We start from the raw sequence: 21,551 nt of genomic DNA, 5'->3' as shown, positions 1-21,551 counted from the left end.
TAATACATATATAAATGTAACAAATGTTTGGTATCCAAAAATAATTTTAAAATGTACACAAATCAACAATACAACAAACACCCCAATTCTTAAAAAATGGAAAATATAATTAAACAGATGGACATAAAAATGTCCAACTAGGGGCACCTGGGTGGCTCAGTTGTTTAAGCTCCCAGCTCTTGGTTTTGGCTCAGGTCATGATCTTTGGGTTGTGAGATCAAGCCCTACATTGGGCTCTGCTTAGCGTGGAGTCAGCCTGAGATTCTCTCTCCCTCTGCCCTTCCCCAGCTCTCTGCTCTCTCGCTCTCTCTCTGAATACATACATAAATAAAATCTTTTTAAAAATGTCCAAAAGCAGGCCTTCCACTCAGGTCATGATCCTGGAGTCCTGGGATCCAGCCCCATGTTGGGTTCCCCACTCAATGAGGAGTCTGCTTCTCCCTCTCCTTCTGGTCTTGCTCCTGCTCATGCTGTCTCTCAAATAAATAAATAAGTAAATAAATAAATAAATATCTTAGAAGCAAAAAAAAAAAGTCCAACAAGCACATTAAAAAGTCCTGAATGGGCAGCCCGGGTGGCTCAGCAGTTTAGCGCCACCTTCAGCCGGGGGGATAATCCTGGAGACCCAGTATCAAGTCCCACGTCGGGCTCCCTGCACGGAGCCTGCTTCTCCCTCTGCCTGTGTCTGCCTCTCTTTCTCTCTCTCCCTGTCTCTCACGAATAAATAAAATCTTAAAAAAAAAAAAAAAGTCCTTAATGGGTTGCCTGGGTGGCTCAGCGGTTGAGAATCTGCCTTTGGCTCAGGTTGTGATCCTGGGGTCCTGGGATCGAGTCCTGCATTGGGCTTACTCCAGGGAGCCTTCTCTTTCTGCCTGTGTTTCTGCCTCTCTCTGTATGTGTCTCATGAATAAATAAATAAAAATCTTTTTTTTTTTAAAGATTTTATCCATTTATTCATGAGAGACTCAGAGAGAGGCAGAGACATAGGCAGAGGGAGGAGAGGCAGGCTCCATGCAGGGAGCCTGATGTGGGACTCGGTCCCATAACTCCAGGACCACATCCTGAGCCAAAGGCAGACTCTCAACCACTGAGCCACCCAGACCCCCTAATAAAAATCTTTTTTAAAAAAGTGCTTAATTAAGATCATTAGTTATTGGGTAACTGTAAACTAAAACTACAATAAAACACAAGTTCACACTAGAACAAGTAAAATAAAAAAGACAACAGCAAATACTGACTAGCTAGGATATGGAGCAACTGAGACAGTCACACTATTGTTGCATAGTGGTTGTACAATGAAGCAACCACACTGAAGAACTATTTTTTCTAAAGACCTTATTTATTCATGAGACATACACACAGTGAGGCAGAGACACAGGCAGAGGGAGAAGAGGGCTCCATGCAGAGAGCCCGATGTGGGACTCGATCCCGGGTCTCCAGGATCAGGACTTGAGCCAAAGGCAGACGCTCAACTACTGAGCCACCCAGGTGTCCTGTGAAGAACTATTTAGAACATTCTTAGCAAGTTAAAAACATGCTTAGTCCTAGGTATTTACCCAACAGAATGAAGACAAATGCTTATTAAAAAACTTGAGTAGGGATGCTTGTAGCAGCCCTATTTGTAACAGCCTCAAACTGGAAATAGCCCAACTGTGCATCAGTAGGAGAATGGAAAAATTGAGGTGTATTTATTCAATGGAATTCTACTCAACAATAAAATAAAATGAACTAGAGAGAAGGAGCAGGATGATGGAGTAGTGAGCTCACATCCTCCCACAGACAGGATAAAGGCTACAGCTACATGTAGAGCAACTCTTTCTGAGAATGACCCAAAGACTAGCAGAACAACTCTTCCACAGCTAAAGATACAAAGAAAAAGACACATGGAAAGGGAGGAGGGGCAGAGATGTGGTCTGGTCGGGACCCACAGCCTCAGCGCAGTGACCCACAAACAGGAGTGATATCATCACAAATGCAGAGGGCCTCCCTGAAGAGTGAAGAATTCATGTCCCACATCAGGCGCCTCTGCCCTGAAGATCTCCACCAGAAAGATGAGCCCACAAAATACCTGACTCAGAAATAACAGCAGGGCTTGACTCTGGGAAAGCAGAGGGCCATAAGAAGCCAAGACTCTGCTCTTAAAGGGCACTTGCACAAACTTACTGGCTCTGAATCCAGCACAGAGACAGCCATTTAAAAAGCATCTGGGCCATATAAGAAGGAAATTTATTGACTAATTTTAGGGTATGTGCCAGAGGGGCAAGGATCTGTAGGAACTTTCTGTGGGAATAAAAGCATTAGCAGTCACTGTTAATCTCACCCTCTTTCTACCTAGCAGGCTTGGCACTGGTGGGCATAATTTTTGACACTCTCCATCTACCTTGCTAGCACCCTGCCAGGTATTCCACTGCAGACCTGTCCTACCCAACCTGCCCACCCCAGCAGATGCCTCTTCAAAATGGCTTCCACTCTGCTGCAGCCAGTGGACAGCCTCAGCCTGGACTGGCTCCCATGGAGGGATGGGGGGCCAGTCTCCCACCAGTGCACTCTAACACCTACATCCAAGCATCACAGCCAGCCAGCTGGGGGCCAGTCTCACGAACCAGAGCACCCGCAGCAGTTGCAGCCCAGCCACAAGGGATTGACTATTTATTAGGGCACCTGGTTCTGGTAACCAGGAAGGACTGAACTTCTGAGCCCCACAGGAAATCTTCTATATAAGGCCACTTCTTCAAGATCAAGAGACATAGCTGATTTACCTAATATATAGAAACAAACACAGAGGGCGCCTGGGTGGCTCAGTGGTTGAGCGTCTGCCTTCAGCTCAGGTTGTGATCCCGGGGTCCTGGGATTGAGTCCCACATCAGGCTCCCCAGAGGGAGCCTGCTTCTCCCTCTGCCTGTGTCTCTGCCCCTCTCTGTGTGTCTCTCATGAATAAATAAATAAATAGAATCTTAAAAAAAAAAAAAAAAAGAATTCGTATCCAAGTGATGGCACCAAAAAAAAAAAAAAAAAAAAAAAAAAGAAAGATAAAAGAAAAGAAAGAAAAGAAAAGAAAAGAAAAGAAAAGAAAAGAAAAGAAAAGAAAAGAAAAAGAGGGATTCCTGGGTGGCTCAGCAGTTTACTGTCGCCTTCAGCCCAGGGCGTGGTCCTGGAGACCCGGGATGGAGTCCCACGTCAGGCTCCCTGCGTGGATGGAGCCTGCTTCTCCCTCTGCCTGTGTCTCTGCCTCTCTCTCTGTGTGTGTCTCTCATGAATAAATAAATAAAATATTTAAAAAAAAAAGAAATCTGATAGGAGTTGTAGGGTGGTTGGAGAAGGAATTGGCTGGAAAAAGACAAAAGAAAACATTCCAGGGGGTTGAAAATGTATCTCTCATTTTATGAAGTATTTCAACAGGTGTGAGCAATTGTCAGACTCATTGTACTGAATATCTAAGATCTGTACATTTTATGTGTGTTTATTACATCTTAATTAAAAGATCTAAAAGTCAATCACTTTTAATATCCTAGCAAAAAACAATTGGAAAATAAAATAAAACAATTCCATTTAAGATATCACAAAGAGACTCAGGAATAAATTTAGCAAAAGACTTTGCCCTAAAAATTACAAAATTGGGGGGGCGCCTGTGTGGCTCAGTCAGTTAAGCATCTGACTCTTGGTTTCGGTTCAGGTCATGTTCCCAGGGTTGTGAAATCGAGCCCCACACTGGGGCTCTGCACTCAGTGTGGAGTCTAAGATTCTTTCTTCCTCTGCTTCTTCCCCTGTTCATGCTCACTCTCTCTCAAATAAATTAATTAAATCTTTTTTAAAAATTATAAAATTTTGTTGAGATTGAAGAGCTAAATAAATGCAGAGATATGCCATGTGAATGGATTAAGAGGCTTGACAATGTTAAGAAGTCACTTCTCAGGGAGCCTGGATGGCTTAATCGGTTGAGCATCTGCTTTCTGCTGGAGTCATGATCCCTGGGTCCTGGAATCAAGCCCCAAGCCAGGCTGCCCACTCAGCCTGCCCAAGAAGCAGGCTCCTTTGGCTCAGGGTGTGATCCCGGGAGTCCCAGGACTGAATCCCTCTGCTTCTCCCTCTGCCTATGTCTCTGTCTCTCTCTCTCTGTGTCTCTCATGAATAAATAAATAAAATCTTTAAAAAATAAAATAAAATGTCAGTACAATCTTGAAAAAGAAAAATGATGGGGGACTTATCTAACACCCTGAAGCCATAGTAATCAAGACTATGATTTTGATGAAGATAGACATGAAATTTTATAGAATAGAGTCCAGAAATCGACTCACACTTATACAATCAACTGATTTCAATGAAATGGGAAATATTTCAACTAATAGTCCTAGAATAACTGGATATTTGCATGAAAAATAATGAGCCTTGATACCTACCTGACACTATCCACCACAATTAATTCAAGATGGATCATAAAGGGGGCACCTGAGTGGCTCAGTTGGTTAAGCATCTGCCTTCAGCTCAGGTCATGATCTCAGGGTCCTGGGATCAAGCCACGTGTTGGGCTCCCTGCTCCATGGGGAGTCTGCTTCTCCCTCTTCCTCCCCCTCTGTCCCTCTCTAACAAATAAATAAAATCTTTAAAAATTAAAAAAAAGGTGGATCAAAAAAAGGGGTAGATCATAAAGCTAAATGTAAAAGTTAAAACCCTAAAACTTTCAGAAGACATCATAGGGAATATTTTCAGGGCCTGAGGTTAAATGAAGATTTCTGAGTAGGACCCAGAAAGCAATAACAATAAAAAAAAATATGATAAATTAGACTTCATCAAAATTTTAATGTTCTGCTAATCAGAAAATGGATAGCCATGGGTTGCCTGGCTGGCTCAATCGGTAGAGAATACAACTCTTGATTTCAGGGTTATGAGTGCAAGCCCCATGTTGAGGGTACAGTTTATGAAAGAAAAAGAAAGAAAGAAAAGAAAGAAAGAAAGAAAGAAAGAAAGAAAGAAAGAAAGAAAGAAAGAAAGAAAGAAAGAAAGAAAGAAAGAAAGAAAAGAAAGAAAATAACCAAGCCACAGATATGAGAAAATATTCACATTTTATTATCGATAGTAATAGGGATCCCTGGGTGGCGCAGCGGTTTGGCGCCTGCCTTTGGCCCAGGGCGCGATCCTGGAGACCCAGGATCGAATCCCACGTCGGGCTCCCGGTGCATGGAGCCTGCTTCTCCCTCTGCCTATGTCTCTGCCTCTCTCTCTCTCTATCTCTGTGTGACTATCATAAATAAATAAAAACTTAAAAAACAAATTAAAAAAAAAAAAAAAGAATGGCCATGGGGATCCCTGGGTGGCTCAGTGGTTTAGTGCCTGCCTTTGGCCCAGGGCGTGATCCCGGAGTCCTGGGATCCAGTCCCACATTGGGCTCCCTGCATGGAGCCTGCTTCTCCCTCTGCCTGTGTCTCTGCCTCTCTCTCTCATGAATAAATAAAATCTTAAAAATAAATTTATTAGAATAGCTAAAATTAAAAAGATTGGCAGTATCAAATGATAAGGATCTTGAATTAACTGGAATTCTCATACACTGCTGTCAAGAACACAAAATAGTACAAATACTTTGGAGGAAAGTATCTTATAAAGCTAAACATATTATCTACTTAATAACAAGGCAATTCCCCTCCTGGGAGTATCTATCCGGTGTGATAGAATAATAGCCCCCCGCCACCCCCCCAACAAAATTGTCCACATCCTAATCCCCAGAACCTGTGGATACACTGCCTTATATGGGAAAAGGATTTTGCAGAAGTAAAGTAGAGAGAGATGTCAAGTTGGGAATATAATCATGTATTTTCTGGGCCCAATGCAGGTCCTTATGAGGGGTCCCTAAAGAGGGAGACAGGAGATTCAGAGAGAGAGATGTGGTGGCCAAAGTAGGGAGCAGATAGAGAGAGATTTAAAGATGCTACCTACCCTGCTGGCTTCAAGATGGAGGAAGGGCCATTGTTTGCAGGTGGCTTCTAGAGGCTGGACAAGGCAAGAAAATAGATTCTCTTCAAAGCTGCCAGAGAAATGCAGCCCTGCTGACCCATTTTGGACCTCTGACCACCAAAACCGTAAGGTAATTTTGTGTTGTTTCAGGGCACTGAGTTTGTGATAATTCATTTAGCATCAATGGGAAACTAATATACCTAGCAAGAATGAAAACATAGGTTCATGAAAAGACTTTACAAAATGTTCCACAGCAGCTTTATTCATAATAACCAAACAACACAGGTGTCCACAAGAAAGTGAAATGTTCTGTATCTGACAGGGCTGTTAATGCCCTCCAGGCAAAGACCAAGAACACACTTGTAGTTGAACAAAGTTGTTGTTGTTTTTTTTTTTTGCTGATTGAAATGAGGGAGGATACCTCCCACGGAGAAGCACAGGGTATCTGGGGAAGAAGATCTTAAGAATGACTTATTACAGGATTTGGGCCTGTGTTGGGTGATTTGGGGGAGGTTTTCAGGAAGCAGGGCTTTGCTCTGGATTGGATGCTAATAGGAAGCAGGATGATTCTGTGATTCTGTGATTGGGTATCTTCAAAAATCTTACCTAGGGGCAGCCCAGGTGGCTCAGGGGTTTAGCACCGCCTTCAGCCCAGGGCCTGATCCTATAGTCCTGGGATCAAGTCCCACATGTCGGGCTCCCTGCATGGAGCCTGCTTCTCCCTCTGCCTGTGTCTCTGCCTCTCTGCCTCTCTCTCTCTCTCTCTCTCTCTCTCTGTATCTCATGAATAAATAAATAAAATCTTAAAAAAAAAATCTTACTTAGAAAGAGTCTGGAATGAACATGGCTTAACTTATAACTGGTAGAGAAGTAGCAGTCTATTCCTATGAACTGGGAGAGGGGATCTTTGGTATTTTGGTGGTTTTCACAATGAACTTGTTTTTATGTTCTTAGATAAGATTATAAAATAGTCTTGGGGCACCCGGGTGGCTCAGTCAGTTAAGTGACCAACTCTTGATTTTGGCTCAGGTCATAATCTCAGGGTCCTGGGATCGAGCCCTGTGTGCTCAGCATGGAGACTGCTTGAGGGTTCTCTCTTTCCCTCTGACCCCTCCGTATGTGTGCTCTCTCTCTCTCAAATCTTAAAAAAATAGGGATCCCTGGGTGGCGCAGCGGTTTGGCGCCTGCCTTTGGCCCAGGGCGCGATCCTGGAGACCCGGGATCGAATCCCATGTCGGGCTCCCGGTGCATGGAGCCTGCTTCTCCCTCTGCCTGTGTCTCTGCCTCATTCTCTCTCTCTCTGTGACTATCACAAATAAATAAAAATTAAAAAAAAAAAATCTTAAAAAAATAAGTCTTGATTTTTTTTGTATACATCATCAGAGTCATAAAGTGACCTTGTCTGGTGTTATTGTTTGATGGCATTGTTTATGTCCAAGAGGAAAATGGTGAGGCCTCACTATGAGTGCCAGGCCAATTTCTTTCTTCTTCTTCTTTCTTCTTCTTCCTCTTCCTCTTCCTCTTCCCCTTCCCCTTCTTCTTCTTTCTTTCTTTAAGATTTTATTTATTTATACATGAAAGACACAGAGAGAGAGAAGCAGAGACACAAGCAGAGAGAGAAGCAGGCTCCATGCAGGTAGCCTGATGCAGGACTCAATCCCAGGACCGCGGGATCACTCCCTGGGACAAAGGCAGGCACTCAACCGCTGAGCCACCCAGGTATCTCCCAGGCCAATTTCAAACACACTAAGACCTACCTGTAAGGGTGAGGCCAGTTCCTGGATGTCAGGGGCTGCTTTTCTCTTTCTTAGGGGTGTGAGTTATATGGTTATACCCATTTATCAAAAGAATGGGGAGGTGTGGGATGCCTGGGTGGCTCAGCAGTTGAGCATCTCAGGGTATAATCCTGGGGTCCTGGGATCAAGTCCCATATTGGGCTCCCTGCAGGGAGCCTGCTTCTCCCTCTGCCTATGTCTCCGTTTCTCTCTCTGTGTCTCATGAATAAATAAATAAAATCTTAAAAAAAAAAAAAAAAAGAGGGCAGCCCGGGTGGCTCAGCAGTTTAGCGCTGCCTGCAACCTGGGGTGTGATCCTGCAGACCCAGGATCGAGTCCCATGTCGGGCTCCCTGCATGGGGACTGCTTCTCCCTCTGCCTGTGTCTCTGTCTCTGTCTCTGTCTCTCTCTCTCTCTGTGTCTCTCATGAATAAAAAAAAAAAAAAAAAGAATGGGGAGGTGCCTGAGTGGCTCATTAAATTGGGAATCTGGCTCTTGATTTTAGTTCCGGTCATGATCTCAGGTTGTGGGATTGAGCCCCTATCAGGCTCTGCACACAGTGGAGTATCTGCTTGAAATTCTCTCTCTCCCTCTGCCCCTACCCCAACTTGCACTCTCTCTCTCTTAAAAAAAAAAAAAAAAGATGGAGTTAAAATTTGTATGTTTCAACTTTACCCAAACATGCCTGCATAAAAAAGAAAATTAAGATGACTGGGGCAGCTGGCTGGCTCAGTCAGCAGAGCATGTGATTTCTGATCTCAGGGTCATGAGTTCAAGCCCCACATGAGTTCAAGCCCCACATTGGGCATAGAGTTTACTTAAAAAAAAAAAACAAAAACAAACAACCACAATGACTAAACCAACTGCAATATATCCACTCAATGGAATACTCAAAAATAAAACAAACTACTGATACATGCAACATTATGGATGAATCTCAAAACATGATGCTGAGCAAAGGAAGCCAGACAGAAAACTATAAATAGTTCCATTTATTTATCTAGTATTCTGGAAAAGGCAAAATAATAGAGATCAAAACAGTGGTTGCCAAGGTGTGGACCACAGTGAGGCAGCACAGGGGATCTCTTTAAGGTGATGGCAAGTCTTCCACACTGTGGCGGTGTGGTCACCGTGCAGATCTAAATTCAGTCTATTATTTCCTGCAGGGGTTCATGTATTTACCACGTCACCAGCACTCCTGGCCACTTCTCTCTCTCTGCTCTCCGCTTCTGCCATCACATCTCTAACTCTCCTGTCTCCCTCCTTCCTTATAAGGACCCTTGCGATTGCACTCCCCCCCCCCCCCCACAATACAGGATAACACAACTGTGTAGGATATACAACTATGCCTGTTTATCAAAACTCAAAACTGTATCCATATAAAGGATGAATTTTATTGCATGTAAATTATACCTCAATAGGTCTGACTTTATTTTTCATTTTAAAAAAAAAGATTTTTACTTATTTGGTGGGCTGGGGGCAGGCAGAGGGAGAGAGAATCTCAAGCAGACTCTGTGGTGAGCACGGAGCCTGACACAGCGCTCCATCTCATGACCCTGAGATCATGGACCTGAGCTGAAATCAAGAGTCAGATGCTTAACCGACTGCGCCACCCAGGCACCTCTCAATAAGCCTGACTTTAAAAACATAACTGAGGGACGCCTGGGTGGCTCAGCGGTTTAGCGCCTGCCTTCAGCCCAGGGTGGGATCCTGGGGTCCTGGGATCGAGTCCCGCATCGGGCTCCCTGCATGGAGCCTGCTTCTCCCTCTGCCTGTGTCTGTGCCTCTCTCTCTGTGTCTCTCATGAATGAATAAATAAAATCTTAAAAAAAAAATAACTGAGTTAGGGATGAGTGGGGAGTGGGTGTATGGTTGGATATGACGAGAGGCAGAATGCTGGGGACTGCTGAAACTTGGTGGTTGGTGTATGGTGGTCTGTTCTCTTACGTTTATATGTGTTTGAAATTTTCCATAAGTTGTTAATTTGGATAGAAAGGGAAATTGTGTGATGGAGGCAGAGATGTCACAGAGTCAGTTGACTGCTCATTCCCCCAGGATGCTTTTTGCACATTAATGAACCAATGCCCCTGGAGTCTCAAATTGACTTCCTCCTTTTCATGCACTTAAATAAGCTAGAGCTATTTGCTTTGACATTTTTTGCTGGTATGCCTCAAAAATTTTTAATGCCATTTGATTCTTAGGTTCTACAATTATTTTTTTCCCCTCTAAGTTCTCCTTATTCCCTGCGCTTGGGTATCCTCTCCCACTTAATATTTATTTATTTTTAAAGATGCCCTTTCCCTCACAATGGCCTCTTTGATAGGTCAGTAAACCATGCAGGGCTTATTTTTCAAGTGGCTGTTCTTTTGGATTTGTGCCATGCATTTATCACGGGCTTCCAATAAAGCACTTTTAAAAAGAAATAGGCTCCAGGCTTTCTATGGGCTGTAACTTTTTAAACAATTCCTTTCATTTCTCCCCCTTAATGCCCTCATTCTGTCCTAGTTTCCCTTTCTAAAACTGAGCAATTAAATGATGGATTTGCCCCCTCCCTTTCCCGTTAGCAGGCTGAATGTGTATTGTGGTCACTATTGACTGAGTGGTTTACCCATGACCACTCAGTGCCCCAGTGTGGTCACTGTGCAGACCCAGATTCAGCCTACTATTTCCTGCTGCAGGGGTTCAAGTATTTCCCAAGCAGCCAGCACTCCTGGTCGCATCAATCCTCACCTTTATATTGTTAATCAGCACTCCCGGGATAAAATCCAAACTCTTCGCATCTACTACTAGAATGGCTACAATAAAAAGACTGAGCAGACCCAGTACTGGTAAAAATGAGAAGCAACTGAAAAGTAGTCCACTGCTGATGGGAAAGGTGAGATGATGGTGCGGCCACCCTGGAAAAACGGTTTGGCGAGTCCTCAAAATGTTAATCGCAGAATTACCACATGACCCAGCGCCTCCATTCCTTAAAAATGTGTGGTATATCCACACAGCAGAATACACGCAGCAATAAAGAACTCCTGAGGCAAGGAATAACACCAAGGAATCTCAAAACAGTGATGTCAAGTAAGAGAACCCAGACTACAAAAGAATGGATTTCTTATGCCATTTTTAGAAAACTCTAGAAAACGCAAACTTTTCTGTATCACAAAAAGCAGATCACTGTTTGCCTGGAGATGAGCGTGGAGGAGGATGAGGGATTACAAACTAACAGGAGGAGACTTTTGGGGTGATGGATATGTTTAGTGTCTTGATTTCATAAGCACATACATATGTAAAAATTGATCAGATTGTATGTCTAAATACATGCACTTTAGTCTATGTCAATGACACCTCAATAAAGCTGAAAAAGAAAAGAATGGAAAATAAGACAATTCCTAGACTTGGCCAAGGAAGCCCCAGCCTTCTGAGATATCTCTGATACTCTGATACGGGGACTGCCTGGGCCAGGCACATTATTGCCTCATGCTGTTTTGAGTTTGGACTAAAACAAGTCCAGACTTGAAGGTTTAGTGCAGATGGTCATGGTGAACCACTGATCACAAAGATTCAGTAGCCTTCCCTTGGAGAGCTGATTGCTCCCTCCTCCCTGAAGAAAGCCACCAAGACAACTACCCATAACCACTAGGTCACTTACCATCTAGTATGTATTTCCAGGTCTGCCTTCCCTTATGCTGGCAGAGCTTAGTTTCGGTAGTAAGGATGTGTTTCGGTTACTTTCATAGGCCCAATGTAGGTTTGAAGGGATTTTTTTTTTCTTTTAATTTTACAAGTGTTCTTTTCCACAGAAGGGGACAGCATCTCAGAGATGACTCCTTAAGGACATCATTCACAAAGCTAACAATTAAAAAGGAGCCATTGCATACAAGGCACTAAACGAGGCCCCTAGAGCAAGGCTCAGCATCAGAGAGGAAATGAGCAATTGTTCAAGCATTCCAGCACAGCCTGCGCAAGCCAGAGATGCTGCAGGCTCTAACAAGGAGAGCCTAACTTGAAGTAGGAGTGAGTTCTGTCAGGAACAGCTTCCCAGAGATGATATTTAATCTGAAGAATGAAGAATGAAGAAGAGCCCTGAGTGGGTTGGGGTGGGAGAGCTTCCAGGTATAAATGGACCACAGCATGCAAAGAGCCAAGGGAGTGAGCTGCGTTAGCTGGATTCTGGAATTTGGAGCCTTGTTCTGGTAGGCAGATGAGAAGTTGTGAGGGACCTGTCTGGCCACACAAGGAGTTCGGCATTCGTTCAGATTCTAGAAGACTCTAGAAGGCAACATAGAACTTTTGAAAGATTTTAAGCTGGGGAATATCTTGGTCACATTTGTGTTTCTAAAATATGACAGGGCAAAGCTGGGGACAGGAAACCTCTTAGGAAAGGATTGCAGTGGTTCTGGGGAAGATATCAGCTGCCTGAGGCATGGGCAGGGAGGGAAGTTCTTGAAACTGGAGATCTGTTACACTTCTGCTCTCACCTTGGGCCCAGCCACCCACCGGCCAGTAGACCATCAGCTTCCTTCCACAGCATCCTAAGACCAAGTCCTTGTCCTGAAAGCTTAACCAAAAAAGGCTCTCACCAGTCATTGATACTTCCTCTGAGAGCCAAGAGTGCTTCACACTCATTGGAAATAGATAAACCTTGTCCCCAAGACAGTGATCAAATCAGGATCTCCCTCACCCGTGGGCTTTGAAACGAGTGTCCTAATTAGTGCTATCAATAAGACTCCTTTTCCCCATCTTTCTCCAAGGTCCAGGAAGGAAAAGGATAAATCTATTCTAAGGGTTCAGCAATACAGCAGCAGCAGGAGCTCATGACCCCAATAATGCTATGGGGCTGCTACTGGCTGTATTCCCAAACCTTGGAGAACAGTTTGAGCATAGTGGGCATTTTAGTTCTCAACTGGCCTGGCTTTTGGAAACAAGAGATGGGGGATTCTAGCCAGATGAGCCCATGCTGCCCTGCTGGAGGCCCATGCCAGGCACTGAGTAAGCAGTGTTCCAGGGGACCCTCATGTTCAGGGCTAGAGGATGCATCCTTCTCAACATTGTCTCCCAGCACCTAACATAGGCATATGGTAGCAGCTTCTTAAAGATCTACAGTTGGGACTTTTAGGGAATCAGAGATGAACTGTCCCAGAGTTTTCACCCATTGATGGCTGTGCTCATGCAGGCCTCTCACTGCCCCTTGTAACCAGCCACTTCGGGTAACATTCCTGGGTGCTTATAATAGTCAACATCTACCTTTATCCCCCAAACCCTTAATTTTTCTCATTTTGCCCCTTCTCCCTACTCATGCTCTAAAATAATTAATTTTGGGCAGCCTGGCTGACTCAGCAGTTTAGCACCACCTTCAGCCCAGGGCCTGATCCTGGAGACCAGGATCAAGTCCCACATCAGGCTCCCTGCATGGAGCCTCCTTCTCCCTCTGCCTGTCTCTGCCTCTCTCGCTGTCTCTCATGAATAAAATCTTTTAAAAATAATAATAGTTTTATTTGAGAGCGAGGGAGCACAGGCAGGGGGAGCAACAGCAGATGGAGAGAGAAGCAGGCTCGCCGCTGAGCAGGGAGCACAATCTGGGGCTCAAACCCAGGACTCTAGGATCATGATCCAAGCTGAAGGCAGATGCTTAACTGAGCCACCCAGGCACCCCTCTCAAGTAACTATCTTAAAAAAAATTCACTTTGGACATATTTATCACTTATATAGTATTTGGCATATGAGTTTTAAAAAGCTCTATACCCAACATGGGGCTTTAACTCATGACCCAAGATAGTCACATGCTCTAGACTGAACCAGCCTGTGCTCCTGGCAAGCAGAACTTTACTGTGTAGCATTATTTTTTTTTTCCTTAGACTGTGAAGTCTTTTAAGGCAGATCTTGAGGCTTCAGTTTCCCAGAGCACATATTAGCACTGATCCCTGAACAACTAATCCATGGTTATTGATTGGCAGTGGGCTTTCAATCTGCCCAGGTAGGACAGGGGACTGGCGGGCAGAAGAGCAGCCTCCATTGGCTTGCATCCACAGGCGATGACTCTACCTTGTATATTCCTTGGGTTTTCCCAGAGTCCATGGGATTTTGGAGAATACCTCCTGGAACTAACTTAAATCACGAAGGAAAGGGCTGGCAAAGAGCCTTAGCCAAAAAAGTGACTTTTACTTTTTTGTAAAAGACTTACTTTTTACTGCCAGAAAAATCAGCAAGGCTACAGAGGAAACCCATCTGCTTGCTTGCTGGCTTCGGTGGGAAACAGAAAGGCCAGGAGCTACTAACATTTCACAGTGGAATCCAGGTTAAACAATCACAAGGCGTGTGAACACGGGCAAACCACTTGACATCACTTGAGCCAGCAGAAAAATTGGATAAAAAGCAATCTTTGACAAGGCAGCCAAGGCCGCACTGAAACAGCTTCCCCAAACACCACCTTTCTGCCAAAGCAAGCTTCTACTTACTGGTGGCTCAGAATACAAAGCTCATCTCCCAAAACGAAGTATGAAGTGCACACTTGGGAGTTGCTGTCGGCTGCCACCTTGTGGTCCAAATTACAACGATCAAACCCAGGACTCTAGGATCATGGTGGCTACCAGCACAAAACCACCTGTTGCGATTCTAATGTTATGAACCTCACTTGGCTACTTATCTGCACAATGCTTGGACTGAAGTAACCCATAAATAGGACTCCCAAGCCCTGCATCCCCTTAATATCCAGTTACCAGTTTTGCTGACCAAAAAAAACCTTACTTGGCAGAAATGTCCCATTACTAGTTGGCCCAGAGCCACTGCCTCATATGCTGACCCTGTCCTGTGTATTTACTGTAACCATCACCATCTGTGGTTTGATCTGCAAGCCAAAGCCAGCATCTGACCCAGGAAACCTGTGGGATGGTGTCCCTGAACTTCTCAGGGGCTACACCCATAGGGCCACTTCCAGACACCATGTCAGGCTTATTGTGGTGCAGGGCCAGCACGGTCCCAGCAAAGCCCTTGGGGGCACTTGGCCCCACTGGGGAATGTCACTGCTCATCCATTTAATGTCACATGCAGGGCTCCCACTTAAAAAGCCTCCAGGAACACTGGACAAGTGCAGTCTGCCTAGTGGAGGATGCCCTGCTCTCCCCAATCACCCCCCAGATGGTAACCACACTGGATCAGACTCAACAGGGCAGCATGTGCTGGAACAGAGAGCCCACGTCTGAGCCAAGTCCTGCAGCTCTCACAGTGGCCAAGTGATGCCACCCTGGATGAAGGCAACTCCTTAAATGGATCCAATCTTGCCCCATTTACATTCTGATCCTTACTCCTGTTCAGGCCACAAAATGCAAACCAAACAGGACACACAAGATTAATGTTTTTCTGGCTATAGATTTATTCAACACAAAACAATCTCCAATTTTACTGAGGTGGCTGACCACGTCCACGACCAAATCCGCCTCTCTGCAAGAAAAAACATACATCAGCATTAGCAGCATGCCAGGGAGCAGGCCTCACTCTCACAGGACATGGCCCTGAATATAGGGGCTCATGAGTTCAGGCCATAAATCCCAGTCCTGCCTCTTACTGGCTACGAGGCTACATTCACTTTCTAGGCCTGTTTCCACATTTGTAAAATGGGAATATAGATACCCACTCAAGAGTGTTTATATACACACGCACGCACCCCCAGCACAGGACGAGTCCCCGTCTGCCACACACATCTTTTCACAAATGAGGCCTCAGACAACACTGGTGTGCTCTGAAACCTGCCACAGGACAGCTGTTGCTGCAACAGTGATATGCCTCACCCTATATAATTAATATCACAAGTTCTCAAGAGAGCTACCACGATCAGGATGAGGAAACTGCAGCACGGAGGGGCTGAGCCCTGAAGAAGATGAAGGACCTGGCCCCACACCATCCTGGACCTAGAGCTCACTCAATTTCCAGCTTGTCGTGCATAACCCTAATTTTTATAATTTTTAGTTCATGAAATTAAGAGTTACAATTATGATGCTCATTAATGAAGCAGCTACCACTACGCAGCGTATTGATGTGGGGGACTCATTTTAGTAACTTATGTATTTATAAAAGTTTGCATACTGTATCTTAATGTAAAAGCTCTTGAAACATGGATTTTTTTGGGGGAGGGGTGGGATCCAGCACACCATACCATACCCCTAGAACTTGCAGACCCCAGGGCCGAGACCAGAACAGTGACCACCTATGGAGAGCAAATAGGGATATACTCACAAACTGGAACTCAGTTGCTGACCCTGCCCCAGCCTCAGCTTTCTTGTCGGCACCAGCTGGAAGGAGAAATACCAATTCAGTCATCATATGATATCATCTATTACAGACCAAGCGAAGATAAGCCTCTGGCCTAATTCTGCAGAAAAAGCCATGTCAGCAAATACACTGCATGAAGTACAAGTAACTTACACCCAGGGGTGGGAAACACCCCATGAACCACTTCTGCCCCCCCCACCCCCGGCAGCTTCCCTTAAGTCATCCTTCAAAACTTACCTGCAAACCTTCACCTCCAGGAAGGCTGCCCAGACCACAAAGCCTAGATTATATGCCCTTCTATGTGGCCCAAGAAGACCCTCACTTCCATCGAGTTACTTACATGCTTCAGATAAGCATCTAGCGACAGGGGAAGAGATAAAGGACAAAAAGGCCCACAGAAGCCAAAAGCAACCCTGTGGTGACCACAGCAGAGAACAAGTAAGATGAAAGACCCAGTGCTGCCCTGACCTGTATGGCAGGCAAGAGTCCAAACTGAGGTGTGTGAAAATACATCTAACATTTCAAGACTTCAGAGGATGGGAAGTATCTTAGTATTTATAGATTACATACTGAAATAACATTTTAGAACTTTGAGGCTCAGGTCCAATCTTACATTCTCTGGAGAACCACTCTCTAACTCCCATGTGGGACTTCTAGTAAGAGCCACCGTTTACCTTCTCTCAAGTTAGTCTGATCGTTGGAGAAATTTGTTCTCACTACCCAGTAACATAGTCAAGTGCTCACTTTTATTTTATACCTTGCTTTCTTAACACAGTTAACTGCTTCTCAACAAAGACACAGACTCTAAAATCCCAAGTCTGCCCATGGAGCTAGGGACCTGTATCTCCATCTGCTCTCCTGCTGTCTTCTGGTTTAACAAGCCAGGTGCCTTAATGCTCTTTCCCCAGAGAGCCACTGGCTGACTCCTTCCTTCAGGTGTTTAAATCACATTTCTGTGGCTTTCCCTGAAAACCCTACTGAAAATTGCACCATCTGCACTTGAATTTTTCCCTGGAGCACCCACACCATGGACATAGTATATACTCATTTCTGCTTACCAGTTTCCTACCACTAAATTACAATTTCAACGAGAAAGGTCTTTTGTCTGTTATGCACACTACTGCCTTTCCAACCCCTAGAACACAACCTGGCAAGTCAGACACTCAGTACGTGTTGACTGAAGAACAAACATCTGTTATTCCAAGTCAATACAAACACGTGCTACTTAAGAACAAGATTTCTAACTATTTTCGCATTAAGAAAACAAAGATAGGGATGCCTGGGTGGCTCAGCGGTTTGGCACCTGCCTTCAGCCCAGGGTGTGATCTTGGAGTTCCGGGATCAAGTCCCACATCGGGTTTCCTGCGAGGTGCCTGCTTCTCCCTCTGCCTGCCTCTCTCTGTGTCTCTTGTGAATAAGGGGAGGGAAAGGGAAGGGAAAGGGAAGGGAAAGGGAAGGAAAGGAAAGAAAAAAGGAAAGGAAAGGAAAGGAAAAAGGAAAGGAAAAAGGAAAGGAAAAAGGAAAGGGGAAAGGAAAAAGGAAAGGGGAAAGGAAAAAGGAAAGGGGAAAGGAAAAAGGAAAGGAAAAAGGAAAGGAAAGGAAAGGAAAGGAAAGGAAAGGAAAGGAAAAAGGAAAGGAAACAACAAAGATAACGTAAACGGGCCCTGCCCTCAACGAGCTTGGGACACAGGAATACAACCAGAAAACAAAGAAAAGCATGTTGTTCTCCTGAGTTTTCAGTGCTGCTCTAGTTAAAGGTCTTTAACTCAAGCCTTTGGTATCCCCAGTGAGGGGGCTTGTCTCTTAATCCCATCCATCAAATACCTGCACCAGGTAAGAGACATAGAGGACTCCAGCTAAAGATGGCCTGGAGACTACGAATCCTTCCTGGTCACCTTGGCATTTCCAAGGGCTGAACCCCAGCCAGGGTGACCGAGAACCCAGAGATTCTCCCCCAAAGCCCCTGAGAGAGATGCTTTACTCACGGGGCACAGCGCTTCGTCTGTAGGTGTCTCTGTCAGCTTCCCCTCGTGTCAGTCTTGCAGGTCGCTCTCCCTCCAGACCTATAAATTAAACCACACTGTGAATGTAAGGCGATGAGGGAACTCTGTTGCCTTCAGGCCAAGAAAAGTGGAATTGCTCTCCTTATGCTCACTGGCAGCAACTTAGTTATGATGGGTTAAAGGGACACAACTCTTAGATCCTGAGCTGTCTGCTAGAAATGTCAATCACTGACCCTAGCTCCTCAAAGGTCGAGGACATTAATAATGAAAATGCCATCCATCTGCAAAAGGACTGCCTTTTTTCTACTGTTTCTCAACATACACACCCTTTCCAATTACTTGGCAAATTAAGCAATCCAACCACTTCCACAAACATCTAAATAGCCCAAATTTTGAACCTGACTCAACTCTGAAGTGGAAAATCTCTTGTGCAAACAGCAAAGCCCCAACTCCAGTAGTCAGTGTATAAATATAGAGGCCACCAAGAATCCTCCAGTTGCCCTGGGCTTCTCCACACACCTCACTAGGGTGTGGATATATATGAAGGCAGACATATAAACTACTTTTAAAACATTATCATAAACACTAGAAATTTAATCTGGTATTTTTCCTAGTTACCCTGCAAACTTGCCAACTTTACTTTCGAGTCCACATGATTAGAACATAAACTGTAGTCGATCTTGAACAAGACAGGTTTGAAATGCATGGGTTCATGATCTTTTTGATCAATGAGATTATAGTAGCACAATGAATCTATTTTCCTTATGATCTTCTTAATAATGTTTTCTCTATTATAAGGATAGGGTATATAACAGATGTACAAACTTTACGCCAATCCACTATTTGTTATCAGACAGACTTCTGGTCAATAGCAAGTTGTTAGTAGTTTTCAGAGAATCAAGTTATACATGGATTTTGGACTATGAGGCGGGTAGGGTTGGGGGAGACGGACGACGACACAGGTGTCCCAGGCCCTGAGCTGTTTCAAAGGTCAATTATGTTATTATTTTTTCAGCCCAAGAAGACTGAACCTAAAATAAATGCCAGGTTCCATCTATGCCAACAAAATCAGAATCTGTAGGGGCACAGACAATGGTATCCCACTGCCCCAGAGACTCCAAGATGCAGCAGAGAACCTCTGCTCTACAGATACATAACCCCACCACCTAACCACCTGAATCCCCTAAGGAGAATTCATAAAAAATACAGATTCCTGAGCTACCAAGCTTCTCCCTACGGGACCCAGACAGTCTTGGTGATCATCTGTTTTTAGGGATCTCTGCACTTCATCACCCAAGCCCACAGACTACTACTACCAAGCTCCTGTAACAAGTTCTTTCAGAAACTAGGGAAAGAGAACCATAACCTTGAGAAAACACAATTGTGAGCCAGCAATGGTCTTGAGCCAGAACGTAATCCACCATCCCCCCACAAGCACATCCTTTCACACTATCATACACACATCCGTTTTCCCCTATTTGATTTCTGATTATTTTTGCTCCCATTGCCAAGAAATTCTAGAAAATTCTCCATTCCATTTCTCTCACATGTGGCAAACAGTTTTGCCCCGTCCTGCCAGTTACTCAATACTCTACCACATGTGCCTGGACACAGACTATATTCTGTGCTTAATGGGATCTCCTGGGATGGTTTGAAGACCTGACCTGACTGCAGTTCCATTACAAGTCTAAGTCCCATGTCAGGGGACAGAGGCTCCAGGACGAGGCCTAGGTCCTGCATGCAGGGCTCCTCTAACGCCGACCCCAATGGTGTATCCTAAGGCCTCCTTTGCCCTCTGCAGTTTCACATACACCGTTCCTGAGAAAGAGCAGTTGCAGAGCAGGTCTTTATTCGGGCGACATACCTTTGGGCCGTGGCCTGCCGGTCTCCGGTCTGCTGCGGCGCAGAGTGGCAGGCACAATCTCGGGGGGTAGGTGGAGGTAATCACGGAGATACTGGATACCCTCGTTGGTAAGGTACCAGTAGAAATGTCTCCAAGCAAACTGTTCTTTTACGTAGCCTCGGGATTTGAGAGACTGTAAGACAGAAAGAAAACCACCGTCAAGACACAAGCAGAGACTTCAATCTAGCAACTCAGTGCAAAAGGAAGCTACGTTGCATAGACAAGTTTTCACGGTGTATCTACCTCAGCGCCCTTGGAGGCAGCAAGCTGCTTGGCTGTCCTGACCTCTCCTTGGAATCTGCCTCTAGTTTAGTGGAAAATCCCTCCATCTGCACCCCACTCCAGCAGCCCCCAGGCTACCTGCATGGCCTTCATGACGTGAAGGTTGGGCACATTCTTGTCGGCCAGTTCAGGGTGTTTGGGCATGTGGACGTCCTTCTTTGCCACCATCACCCCCTCCTTGAAAAGGAGTTCATAAATGGCGATTCGGTTCTTCTTGGGCATCAACATCTGGAATGAAGCAAAATCATCCGGAGCGTTTCTAAGCAGTGCAGCTAGGGGCCAGCCGGGTGAGCTACGTGCAAGACCCCAGCACGACCACCCCGAACCCCGTCCAATGGGCTGAAACCTCAAACCACAGCACAGAAAACATGCAGGGAGATCTTGAAACCCTGCAAAACGGAACGCCGCCAGTGACCCTCCTCCACTCCCCAGAGGCGCGTGAGAAGACAGCTGCTGTGACACTGGAGCAGAAACAGGGGCAGGGCTCCCGAACGCTCCAGACCCACGGAGGAGTAACGGGCCAGGGGGGCGCGGGCGCAAACCCCGCACCCCGGGGCACTTGGGGAGGATCAGCAACTGTACGCAGCGCGGAAGCGCGCGGCACACTTTCGGGGACGCAGGGAGGGTCTGGAGGGCCCTCCGTTCGTGGCGGGCCGCGGACCCAAAAGCAAAGGGCCGAGCAAGGAGGCCCGCACCTTCACCCCCTTCCATTCTTCCCTCAAACTAGAGCTCCAGGGCCGGGCAAGGAGGCGGCCCGCTGCGAGCGGGCAAACGAGGCGCAGCTTCCCTCACCTCGCCTGAGGCTGGCCGCGACACAAGGGCTTCACACCTCCCCTCCTCGGCCTCCGCCGACGGGACGCCAGTCCTCTCCTACTAGAGCCCCCCGGCCCCCTCACTACTCAAAAACGGGCGTGCTAGGAGCGGGAGAGCGGCCCCCCGCCCCGTCCCCGGGGAGGAGCAGCGACTGCGACAGCCGGAGAGCCAGGATGGACGCCGATGCGAGCCGGACCACGGAGAAACTCACCTTGGCGCCTGCTACGACCCGGACCGGGGCTGGAAAGGAAGGGGCATGCGCGGCGCGGCGCGGCGTCTCTTCCGGGCTGGCGTGCCCCGCCCCCCCGCGAGGACCCGCGGGCTGCCTGGGGTGGCCTCGGCGGTGCCTGACAGGCCGCCGCGGACCCTGAGCGCTCCCGCGGCGCGCGTACGTGGAGCGGACGCTGGCACCTGTGAGCCTGGTGCCGGGCGGAAGGCGGTTGCCTTGGTGCTGGGACTGGCGCCTCGGAAACGCGCTGCTCCTTGACCTCCCACGGATGACCTGTGATTATGGAAGTGATAGATGTTCTTTGAACGGAGACAGGACAGACAAAACGATAACAATAATAAAAG

At 46.1% G+C, this 21,551-nt stretch overlaps 1 protein-coding gene across 2 annotated transcripts; it reads right to left on the bottom strand.

The window, feature by feature from the left end:
- Positions 1-15,057: 15,057 nt before the first annotated feature.
- On the bottom strand, positions 15,058-21,349 carry RPS10 (ribosomal protein S10). Of its 2 annotated transcripts, none has more exons than XM_072833387.1 (6): positions 21,190-21,349; positions 20,244-20,393; positions 19,845-20,016; positions 17,963-18,040; positions 15,942-15,997; positions 15,058-15,149 (listed from the first exon to the last, which is right to left on the bottom strand). In XM_072833387.1, the coding sequence occupies exons 2-6, from the start codon at positions 20,391-20,393 to the stop codon at positions 15,108-15,110; spliced, it is 498 nt and encodes a 165-aa protein (XP_072689488.1). In that variant the 5' UTR covers positions 21,190-21,349; the 3' UTR covers positions 15,058-15,107. The 2 variants fall into 2 exon arrangements, with proteins under 2 accessions (XP_072689488.1, XP_072689489.1); XM_072833388.1 differs by having other exon boundaries at positions 20,958-21,199.
- Positions 21,350-21,551: the final 202 nt, after the last annotated feature.

Source organism: Canis lupus, chromosome 7 (assembly GCF_048164855.1).
Source record: "Canis lupus baileyi chromosome 7, mCanLup2.hap1, whole genome shotgun sequence".
Taxonomy (NCBI): domain Eukaryota; kingdom Metazoa; phylum Chordata; class Mammalia; order Carnivora; family Canidae; genus Canis; species Canis lupus.
The sequence above is the reverse complement of the archived record's forward strand: the minus strand, read 5'-3'. Positions and strand labels throughout refer to the sequence as shown.

What these genes read in the sequence shown, in the direction of transcription:
- RPS10 (XM_072833387.1), bottom strand. Translation starts at nt 20,393, where the DNA reads ATGTTGATGCCCAAGAAGAACCGAATCGCCATTTATGAACTCCTTTTC. An exon ending in ACGTCATGAAGGCCATGCAG is followed by an intron (nt 20,017 to 20,243) that starts GTAGCCTGGGGG and finishes TCTGTCTTACAG; the next exon opens with TCTCTCAAATCCCGAGGCTA. An exon ending in CGGCAGGCCACGGCCCAAAG is followed by an intron (nt 18,041 to 19,844) that starts GTATGTCGCCCG and finishes TTTAATTTATAG; the next exon opens with GTCTGGAGGGAGAGCGACCT.